At 45.8% G+C, this 11,273-nt stretch overlaps 1 protein-coding gene across 2 annotated transcripts; it reads left to right on the top strand.

Moving 5' to 3' along the window:
* The first annotated feature begins 358 nt into the window (after positions 1-358).
* On the top strand, positions 359-10,790 carry LOC127002645 (uncharacterized). Of its 2 annotated transcripts, none has more exons than XM_050868702.1 (5): positions 359-437; positions 3,424-3,575; positions 5,107-5,219; positions 8,392-8,504; positions 10,644-10,790. In XM_050868702.1, the coding sequence occupies exons 1-5, from the start codon at positions 393-395 to the stop codon at positions 10,782-10,784; spliced, it is 564 nt and encodes a 187-aa protein (XP_050724659.1). In that variant the 5' UTR covers positions 359-392; the 3' UTR covers positions 10,785-10,790. The 2 variants fall into 2 exon arrangements, with proteins under 2 accessions (XP_050724659.1, XP_050724658.1); XM_050868701.1 differs by having other exon boundaries at positions 5,095-5,219.
* Positions 10,791-11,273: the final 483 nt, after the last annotated feature.

The raw sequence follows: 11,273 nt of genomic DNA, 5'->3' as shown, positions 1-11,273 counted from the left end.
CTACTCTTAAACCAAGCTATCGTCGATGCACTAACTATGTGATTGCTTAGTCTATTCCATTCCATTCCAGAGAGAGAGAGAGAGAGAGAGAGAGAGAGAGAGAGAGAGAGAGAGAGAGAGAGAGGCGGGTCACACCTGTCATGAAGGTGGGCGGAGCTTGAGAGCCAGCCGTCAAATCAGCGAGGAGTGCGGCGCAGGGCTAGAAAACCGTACCTACCTTCGTAAATATATATAGGATGTATAAAGGAATTGTACTGTACTGTAGTCATGTCCTGCCTGTGATTCTCCCGTCTCTTCCCTGCTGCAGGATAATGTCTGAGGGCGGCAGTCGGGGCGACGTGGCAATGAGGGCGAACAAGAACGTCCACAGGTCGGGGGTCACGCCGGAGGAGATGGCGGCCGGCTACGACGAGTGGTCCGAGAACTACGAGGAGATGGTGAGAGAGAGAGAGAGAGAGAGAGAGAGAGAGAGAGAGAGAGAGAGAGAGAGAGAGAGAGAGAGAGAGAGAGAGAGAGAGAGAGATTTACATAGATTTACATAGAAAATCAGACCACACAGACCCCATGGTCCAGACTAGGTGGTCTGTCCTTAAACCTAAGTGATTTTACATTAATCAGATGGCTCCAAAACGTTGCTTTTCTTCTCTAGTTAATATTAAGTTCAAGGAAGTGACGGTCGAGCTTGTTTTTAAAGGAGTCAATCGTGTTACACTGGACCACTGATGGTGGGAGCTTATTCCATTCTCGCACTACAACGTTGGTGAAGAAAAATTTGGTGCAGTCTGAATTTACTTGTCTACATTTGAGTTTTGTGCCATTGTTCCTCGTTCGCAAAGTGTCATCGATCATAAACAATTTTGTTCTGTCTACATTCGTGAAACCATTAAGTATTTTAAAACATTCGATCAGTTTTCCTCGGAGGCGACGTTTCTCAAGAGATAACATGTTAAGGGTGGAAAGCCTTTCTTCGTAAGATTTGTTGCGCAAGGAAGGGATCATTTTTGTTGCTCGACGCTGAACACCTTCTAGTTTAGCAATGTCCTTTGCATGGTGGGGAGACCAAAACTGTACCGCATATTCCAAGTGGGGTCTGATTAAACTATTGTAGAGCGGAAGTATTACATCTTTATTCTTGAATAAAAAGTTTCTTTTAATGAAGCCCAACATTCTGTTCGCTTTATTTGCTGCATCGATGCATTGATGTGAGAATTTGAGGTTTGACGCGATTTTAATCCCCAGGTCCTTAACGCACTGAACGCTTGTGAGTTTAACGCCGTGTATTTCGTAATCGAACTTCTTATTTTTTGTTCCAACTTGAAGGACCTGGCACTTGTCTACGTTAAAGGGCATCTCCCATTTATCAGACCAAGCTGAAATTTTGTGCAAATCCTCTTGGAGGCTTTGCCTGTCTTCGTCAGTAAGAACCGAGTTACCAATCTTTGTGTCGTCTGCAAATTTACTAATGCGATTATTGAGTCCAACATCCACGTCGTTGATGTAAATAATGAAGAGCACTGGGCCAAGAACCGAGCCCTGAGGGACGCCACTAGTGACCGGCGCCCACTCTGAGTTAAATCCGTCAATCACAACACTTTGTTGTCTGTTGCTCAACCAATTCGCGATCCATTGGTTTACTTGACCGTCAATGCCTATTTGCTTTAATTTATAAAGTAATTTATGATGTGGGACTTTATCAAACGCTTTCTGGAAATCAAGATAGACTACGTCCACTGATTTGGTTACGTCATAAATTGAGAAGATATCGTTATAAAAGGTCAGTAGGTTTGACAGGCAGGATCTTTTGTTACGGAAGCCATGTTGTGAATCCCCAATTAATGAGTGGCTTTCGAGGTAACTCACAATTTTGTCTCTAATTATGCTCTCAAGTAGCTTACCTACAATTGAAGTTAGACTAATGGGTCGGTAGTTACCTGGTATTTTTTTGTCTCCTTTCTTAAAAATCGGTGTCACGTTAGCCTTTTTCCAATCCGAAGGGACGATGCCTTGTCGCAAGGACATATTGAATACGGTAGTGAGGGAGGAGAGTATTTCGCTCTTTGTTTCTTTAAGCAGTATAGGATATACTTTGTCGGGTCCTGGACTTTTATTTGTTTTAAGTGAATGGAGAGCTTTAAGGACTTCATCGGTTGTTATTTCAAAATTAGGCAATGCATGCTCGAGATTTACAATAGTACTGGTGTTGGTGGGAGCGAGAGGAAGACTGTTAGTATTAAACACCGAGGGTCGTTATAACAAGGTCGAGTATATTATTTTGTCGAGTTGGCTCAGAAACCATTTGGCTTAGATAATTTTCTTCTAGAAATTCGATCATTCTATGTGACTCGCCTTCTGTACCTGACAGTGTCGCCCAGTCGATATGGGGGAGGTTAAAGTCTCCTAATATCAGTCAGTCGTTGTTGATTGCCCGGGAGGTCTGTAGGTGACAGATATATTTAAATTGACTTTTGCAATGTTTACTCGCACGCACAAATGTTCAACGTTACTGTTCCCCGGTGTTTTGTTAGTGGATTGCAAATAGCTTTTGACATAAAGGGCGACGCCACCGCCTCTACGGTTTACACGATCTTTGTTGAAGAGTCTGTAGCCATCTATGTTGTATTCGGAACTTAAATCAATATTTGTGGTGTCGATAAATGTTTCGGTTATAGCAATTATGTCAAAATTTTCTGTTAGAGCAAGACATCTCAGTTCATCACATTTGTTCCTTAGGCTACGCGCATTGAAACAAAGGATTTTTAAGTTATCTAGAGGCTTGGTAATAGAGGTGGTGGTACTTGCGGGATCACGGTTACGGGTTTGTTGCGATGCACGGCGTCTATTTACACGGGCGGGGTGGGGGGACGTGGCTGTGACTCGTTTTTTGCTCGGATAACACGTACTGCGTCGTTGAGGAGCCTTCCGAATCTGGCTGCCCCGATGGGAGAAAGGTGCAATCCGTCCCTGTGGAAGAGCTCACTTTGTCCATAGAAATTGTCCCATGCGTTTAAGAACTCCACGTCAAGCTCCCTACAAAGAGTCTGTAAGCGGTTGTTTAGGCTGAAGGCCTTACTGAAAAATTCGCTCTCCGCCCAAGTCCGTGGTAGAACTCCTGAAATCAAAATGTTAGGGGATTTAGACTTATACTGCTGGATGAGCCTACGGTACTTCTCCAGGAGTTCTTCAGACCGGGTCGTGGTGAGAGAGAGAGAGAGAGAGAGAGAGAGAGAGAGAGAGAGAGAGAGAGAGAGAGAGAGAGAGAGAGAGAGAGAGATATGCCTTCAGTACCAAGTGCCTACGCAGAATCATGGGGTATCGCTGGAATGATTTTGCGTTATACCGGCGACTACTCCGTGAGGTCCGGGAGTGAAGTGATGCGGCCCCTGGGGTACGCACCTGTAATCACCCGCTTCCCCGTCCCCTTAGATGATCTGGAAAGGCGGGTACCGTGGCCCCGCCATCACGCTGGAGGAGGCGCTGCGTTGGGTACCCCCGGAGCGGCGAGCCAAGGCCAGGGTGCTGGACGTGGCCGCCGGGACGGGCTGCGTGGGCCGCGAACTCCACCGGGAAGGCTTCAGGTGGGTGCCGCAGGGCCGCAGACAGGGGGATGTCCGGTCACCATACTTAAATATCCTCCAGTCCACTGCCTTCTGCCTGCCAGTGCCTCAACCTCAACACGAGTCCAACCCCAGGAGATGAAGACGATGTGTTGGAAATTACAGCAGCTTGTGTAGAGGCAGGGCCGCTGGGTGGGAACTGGGAGCGGGTAGGAGCGGCATTACTATAGTCCATCGACTCTAACTTAAAATTGAGCCCTGTGGCTTGGCCCGGGGAAACCCCCATTGTTTACAGATCTAGCGATGACCTGCGCATGACGTTTTGTCTCACTGTTAGTCTGTACGTTATCTATTTATGGAATTTACATACATTCATAATACGACTGCGTGGTGTTATGAATGGCTTGGGATTAGAGGGATTGATTGATTGATTGATATAGTTTCTTTCATGGCGCCGCAACATCTTGGTCATATGGCACCGGAGTAATAAAATGGAAGGCAAATAATTAAAATAATCTAAGGGTGATAAAAGTTATTAGGAAGATAGTTTTGAAATGGTCCATTCAGATATAGCACTAGTTTAAAATATAATAAAATGTTTATTAAAAATGCATTAGTGAAATACAAATAACTTTCTATGAAGAGACCCTACAAGAGATGGAGGATGCCCATCTCCTGCAGATACCCTATGACGTCATGTCCAGGGGTGAGCGCCTTTTCTCCCAGCATTAGGGAAAGGGAAACATTCTCATGTACATCACAACACCGGGAGAGGTACTGCTCTCGCAGATCGGGCCGACAGTTCAAGCCAACTATGAGTATCGTCTGAGCTCAAATAAGCCTCGGAGGGTACTTAAATACTTCGATCATCGGTTCCCAAACCGAAACAGAATCAACTTATTCACTGCCTGAAGACTAACCATATTTACCATGAAAGGAATAACAATAGTGAAGTGTTTCCTTTCATGAAATAATAACTAATTGTTCTTGCTGAATTACAATTAAAGAGCAAGGATTATTTAATTTAACCGATGGAAACAGAGAGGAAAGCCACGCCATCTGGCGAGATAAATTCAAAATATCGCTTCAGACCCACGTGGTTGGTTTTCTCTCACTCCACCACCGGCCTTCACAAAGTAAAGACCAAGGCACTGCAGCCCACCCATTAACTCGGACGCAGTGTGCCTTCTGTTACCTGACTCGAGGGATACTACACCCGGCAACGAGACTTCAGAGACAACAGTATCTTTTGAGACCCGCTTCTCAGCTAAGTGCCCCCAGCAGTTATTTGAGACAGATAGATTTTTACTACACGGATCCGGTAGGATTATTATTTGTTCGGCTGTCTGGAGTTGCTTGGTGGATACCTTCACCACCTAATAGCTGGTAAGCACTTGTTTGTTTGGGATTGTATGACGGGTGTGTTATTCACTTTGCGAGTGACCTAACTGTTGGGTAGGGTAAATTTACTGATTCCCAACAACTACTACTAATGCTATAACTTCTACTTCTAATACTGCTACTACTACAACTACTACAGCCACTCCCACAGGCACATAGACGCTGTGGACCCGTCGGAGGGCATGATGAAGCAGCGGGAGACTGGCATCTATACCAACGACTTCCTGGAGTTTATCGGCAGCGGACACTCCACCGTGCCCAAAGGTATTAGTAATTTTTTTTTTACATCAAAAGACACGGCTCAAGGGCAACTAAAAGAGTATAAAAAAAAGCCTGCTACTCGCCGCTCCCATAAAAGATAAAAGTAAAGAGTAGCCAAAATAGAGGTCAATTTCGAGAGGAGAAGTGTCTTGATACACTCTTCTTGAAATATGTCAAGTCATAGGCAGGAGGAAATACAGACGAAGGAAGGCTGTTCCAGAGTTTACCTCTTGCATAAGGGTTTTGGATAGTATAGGGATGATCATGAGTAGAAAGTCGTGTGCAGCGGGGCCGCGGGAGGGAGGGAGGCATGCAGTTAGCAAGTTCAGAAGAGCAGTCATCATGAAGATATCGATAGAAGATAGAAAAAGAGGCAACATAGCGGCGGAATTTAATTAAGAAGTAGAAGGTTGTCAGTAAGAGGAGGAGAACTGATGAGACGAAGAGCCTTAGACTCCACTCTGTCCAGGAGAGTTGTGTGAGTGGAATTATTGTTATTGTTGTTGTTTCATATGTAAAGATTAATATACGTATTTTTCTTTTACATCTCTCTCTCTCTCTCTCTCTCTCTCTCTCTCTCTCTCTCTCTCTCTCTCTCTCTCTCTCTCTCTCAGACACATACGACATGGTGGTCATATCGGGCGGTATGGGCGAAGGTCACATCCCAGTCAGTGGCCTCGACGACCTGGTGCGCGTCGCAAAGAATGGTGAGTGAGTGAGTGAGTGAGTGCTTTTACAACAAAGGAGACAGCTCAAGGGCACAAAGAAAGAAAACTAATATAAAAAAAAGCCCGCTACTTGCTGCTCCTAAAAATAAAATCAAAAGAGGTGGCCGAAAGAGGGGTCAATTTCGGGAGGAGAGGTGTCCTGATACTCTCCTCTTGAAAAAGTTCAAGTCGTAGGTAGGAGGAAATACAGATGAAGGAAGATTGTTCCAGAGTTTACCAGCGTGAGGGATGAAAGAGTGAAGATGTTGGTTAACTCTTGCATAAGGGGTTTGGACAGTATAGGGATGAGCATGAGTAGAAAGTCGTGGGCAACGGGGTCGCGGGAAGGGGGGAGGCATGCAGTTAACAAGTTCAGAAGAGCAGTCAGCGTGAAAATAGCGATATAAAATTGAAAGAGAGGCAACATCGCGCCGGAATTTAAGAGGTAGAAGACTTTCAGTTGGAGGAGGAGAGCTGATGAGACGAAGAGCCTTAGACTCCACTCTGTCCAGAAGAGCTGTGTGAGTGGAGCCGTGAGATGCATATTCCATACGAGGGCGGACAAGGCCCCAGTACATGGATAGCAACAGTGCGGGGCAGAAGAACTGGAGGAGACGATACAGAACGCCAAACCTCGATGAAGCTGATTTAGCGAGAGAGGAGATATGAAGTTTCCAGTTGAGATTTTGAGTTAAGAATAGACCGATAATATTTAGTGTTGAAGAAGGTGACAGCTGAGTTTTGTCGAAGAATAGGGGATAAGCGTTTGGAAGATTGTGTCGAGTTGATAGGTGGATAAATTGAGTTTTTGAGGCATTGAAGGACACAAGGTTCCTTCTACCCCAATCGGAAATGATAGCAAGGTCTGAGGTTAAACGTTCTGCAGACTCCACTCTGTAGTCGTGTACCTCCTGTTGGGATGGCCTTCTATTGGAAGAAGTTGAATAATGCAGAGTGGAGTCGTCGGCGTATGAGTGGACAGGACAGTTTGTTATGGGAAGATCATTGATGAATAGAAAGAAGAGAGTGGGTGATAGGACAGACCCATGTGGAACATCACTGTTGTTAGGTTTAGGGGAAGATCAGTGACGGTCTACCACCGCAGAGATAGAACGGCCGGAAACGAAACTGGAGATAAGGGAACAGAGAGAGGGATATAATCCAAAAGAGGACAGTTTAGAAAGCAAAGACTTGTACCAGACTCTATGGAAGGCTTTCGATATGTCTAGCGCAACTGAGAAAGTTTGACCGAAACGGCTAAGAAAGGATGACCAAGAGTCAGTTACGAGAGCAAGAAGATCGCCAGTGGAACGCTACTTGCGGAATCCATACTGGCGATCAGATAGAAGGTTATAAGTGGAAAGGTGCTTTTGAATCTTTCGGTTAAGGATTGATTCAAAAGCTTTAGATAGACAGGAAAGTAAAACTACAGGGCTATAGTTTGAGGGATTGGAACGAGCATACTGCCAGTAGATGTAGATGGTGATAGGTAGAGACGAAAGAGTTTGACCAGGCAGGGTGTCAGCATGGAAGCACAGTTTTTAAGGACAATAGGAGGCGCTCCATCAGGTCCATAAGCCTTCTGAGAGTTGAGGCCAGAGAGGGCATAGAAGACATAATTATGTATAATCTTAATAACAGACAAAAAGGAGTCAGAGGGGGTATGAGTAGGAGGAATATGCCCAGAATCGTCCAGGGTGGAGTTCTTACAGAAAGTCTGAGCGAAGAGTTCAGCCTTAGAGATAGATGAGACGGCAGTGCTCCCGTAAGGGTTAAGGAGAGAAGGGAAAGTGGAAGAAGTGAAAGTGGTGGAGATCTTATTGGCTAAGTGCCAGAAGTCACGGGAAGAATTAGAAAAAAAGCAAGGTGTTGACATTTTCTATTGATGAAAGAGGTTTTGGTAAGTCGGAGAATAGATTTGGCACGATTCCGGGCTGAAATGTAACGTTCATGGTTAGTAGGAGTGCGAAGGCTCTGGTGAGTGCGTGTGTGTGTGTGTGAGAGAGAGAGAGAGAGAGAGAGAGAGAGAGAGAGAGAGAGAGAGAGAGAGAGAGAGAGAGAGAGAGAGTGTGTGTGTGTTTTGCAAGGTCCGCTGAGCGGGTGAAGGCGCTGGAAGCTGGACCCTCAGTTTAGATACTCGTGCGAGGACCCGTAGGTTAGCATTGTTCCTGGGCGTGCCGATCTTCCGCCACAACTATTTCCCAAGGCCACTGAGAAGATTCACCGGGTTTTCATGGGTGGTTTTCCCGTTGAAGATCGTGACAGTTCATGGTAATCCCAGCAACTTTTACGAGAGGCTTTTCAAACAGGCGAACTTAGGCGCCGTTTAGGATGGGAAAGAGCCTACATAGAGACTTCAGATTTGCCTGGAGTAAACCTTGAGGTGGTCTTCCTAGGGTGGGCTAGATGACGCGCCCCCTAGTGTATGCCCCAATGATTAAATGATTTCGTCCTCTCCGGCACTCCAGGAGGCTTCGTGATCATCGTGATGCGCCATGAGTACCTACAGACCGTGCCTTCCTACAAGGACAAGCTGGAGCCTTACATGGACCAGCTGGAGGCGGACGGGAAGTGGAAGAAGGTAGGGAGCACCGTTGCTAGATTATCGTACTCAGAGCATAGTATTTACCGTTTTTTGACACCTAACTATTGCCAAGAAACATCAGGAATTCACTATTTTAACGATAGATATAAATGAATCTAATTATTGAGCCCCAGGAGAACTATCTGGCAACGTTGGTACAAGAAAACATTTACTCTAATCAAGGTTTCTGTCTGGCGGGGCTGTTCACTGTATGGGCGCCTCTCACGACACACTGGTATAAGGAGATGGTCAGGATCTGGCCAGGAGGAGAAGGTCACGTATTTGAAATGATGGTCATAATTCCTTCAGGTGGAGCGGCGCATCGTCCCAAACTATTTCTGTGACAAGGAAGGTCTCGTCTTCGTCTTCCGCATAACTAAGCCTGAGTGAGGAGGAAGAGGAGGGAAGGGAAAGGAGAGAGATGTGTAATGTGTAATGGCAAGTTGCCAGAGCACGATAACGAAGACCTCAGACTCGTGTGCTGCGACTATAGTATACGTTTAGGAATGCTTGGTCTGGGTCTTGGGGTCTTGATGATGTACAGACATGTGTATATATAATAAACGGGTGCCTACTTCCCCTCAGAATCATGTTAATCTTTGTTTGTTTCTCAAGTTAATTTAAGTGATTACTCTTCCTAATTTATAATGTGTCTGCTGTTCCTAATTTATAATGCGTCTGCTGTTCCTAATGTATAATGCGTCTGCTGTTCCTAATGTATAATGCGTCTGCTGTTCCTAATTTTAAAAGCGTCTGTTGTTCCTAATTTTAAAAGCATCAGCTGTAGCCCTACGTGGCGCAATGCAGAGGAAGTTAACTTATTTAATCTGAAAGTAAAGTGAAATGATCAGAAAGTAAAGTTAAGTAACAGAGCAGTGAAGTATATGTGGCAGTGAGCATGTGGAAGGATGAGATGGAACGAGAGAACAAAGATTAAGGAAAAGAATAAAAACTCTCGCTCCCATCCCTCCCTCCTCCATACTTCCTTCCTCGAACAGAGTCGTCCGCCACTGGAACAGCCTCCCCGCAGAAGTAGTCAGTGCGGAAACGAACAACTCCATTTCCACTGACAGTAACTTTACTGCGTCGGGAGTGAACTGAACGTATCCAAGGTCACTTAATGTTCTTAGTTCTGTTCTTTTCTTCTTCTATTATGAGATATCATCATCATCATCATAATTTCGTTTAACGTCCGTTTTCACTCTTCCTGAGCGGTTGGACGCTTTATGGGTCTCCTCTATTCTGCTCTGTCTTCTGCCTGATGCTCATCCAATCCCATCACTGCCAAGTCTTCCTGTATACACCTTCTCCACGTGTTCCTAGGTCTACCAACTGGTCTCCTTCCTTTTACTTTCAATCTCTCCAAAACTCCCAGCACTGTATCCTCCCCTGCTTTTCACATGTCCGAACTATAGGAGTCTCCCTTCTGAGCACTGTTTCCAGGTTCTCTACTCCACATCTGTTATCCACATCTAGCTGCACTAGATACCCTGTCTTGCTAATCTCTCCACAACTCCCAGCACTGTATCCTCCCCTGCTCCCTTCACATGTCCAAACCTTCGGAGTATTTCCCTTCTGAGCACTGTTTCCGGGTCCTCTACTCCACGTCTGTTAGTTGCATCTGCACTGCGCACCCTGTCTTGCCAATCTCTCCAAACCTCCCAGCACTGTATCCTCCCCTGCTCTCTTCACATGTCCAAACCATCGGAGTCTTTCCCATCGGAAGGAGTTTCTTTTCAAACCGAGTCATCCGTCACTGCAACAATCTTCCTTCAGAAGTAGTAAATGCGAATACTATCAACTCCTTCAAATATAGAATCGACCTTCACTTCGCTGCGTCGGGAGTAAACTGAATATTGAGGTGCTTTCATCTGCTCCTCAATATCGAGGTGCTTTCATCTGCTCGTCAATGTCGAGGTGCTTTCATCTGCTCCCCAGGCCCCAAGTGCCTGTCGAGCAGATTAAATCACCAAAGCCGGCAATCTCGTAATGAGTCAATAGGCTTTATGTTGCCTGCATTTCCATGTTTCCATGTTTCTGAGGTGGTGGCGGAGTGGTTAGCGTGCCGGCCCCGCATTCGCAGGGTTGATGATGATGAGGGTTCGAATCCGCCGCTAACCACCTGGGATTTTTCAGTCACCGCCGAGGGGCCTAAGACTACCCACATGCTGTCCTGAAGACTACCCACCAACCCGGACTCTAGAAGAAGCTATGCAAGTGAAATCAAGAATGATCTCCGGGGGACAGCATGAGCCAATAATAATTGCAGCACTATAAACAATTGTCTGCGCCATAACGGGCTCGGGCCCACCATCAGGCCCCTAATAAAAAAAGCATACCGGCGCTTTAGGTCACATGCTAAAAAGGAAAAAAGAAACTGTTTCCAGGTCCTCTACTCCACATCTGTAAGCTACATCTGCACCGGACACCCTATCTTACCATTCTCTCCACAACTCCCAGCACTGTGTCCTCCCCTGCTCTCTTTACATGTCCAAACCATCGGAGTCTTTCCCTTCTGAGCACTGTTTCCATGCAGGTCCTCTACTCCACATCTGTTAGCTACATCTGCACTGGATCGACACCCTTCTATTATGAGAGATGGAACAAAGAATAAAGAAGATAATAAATTGCTCTCCCTTCCCCTCCCTCCCTCCCTCCCTCCTTCCTTCCTCGAATTGAGTCGTCCGCCACTGTAACAGCCTTCCTGCAAGAGTGGTTAACGCATACTGTGTGATTTTCAGTTAATACAAGAAACATGTGTGCAAT

The sequence above is a fragment of the Eriocheir sinensis genome, chromosome 23 (assembly GCF_024679095.1).
Source record: "Eriocheir sinensis breed Jianghai 21 chromosome 23, ASM2467909v1, whole genome shotgun sequence".
Classification (NCBI taxonomy): domain Eukaryota; kingdom Metazoa; phylum Arthropoda; class Malacostraca; order Decapoda; family Varunidae; genus Eriocheir; species Eriocheir sinensis.
The sequence above is the reverse complement of the archived record's forward strand: the minus strand, read 5'-3'. Positions and strand labels throughout refer to the sequence as shown.

What these genes read in the sequence shown, in the direction of transcription:
- LOC127002645 (XM_050868701.1), top strand. Translation starts at nt 393, where the DNA reads ATGGCGGCCGGCTACGACGAGTGGTCCGAGAACTACGAGGAGATG. An exon ending in CCGAGAACTACGAGGAGATG is followed by an intron (nt 438 to 3,423) that starts GTGAGAGAGAGA and finishes CCGTCCCCTTAG; the next exon opens with ATGATCTGGAAAGGCGGGTA. An exon ending in ACACTCCACCGTGCCCAAAG is followed by an intron (nt 5,220 to 8,391) that starts GTATTAGTAATT and finishes CCGGCACTCCAG; the next exon opens with GAGGCTTCGTGATCATCGTG.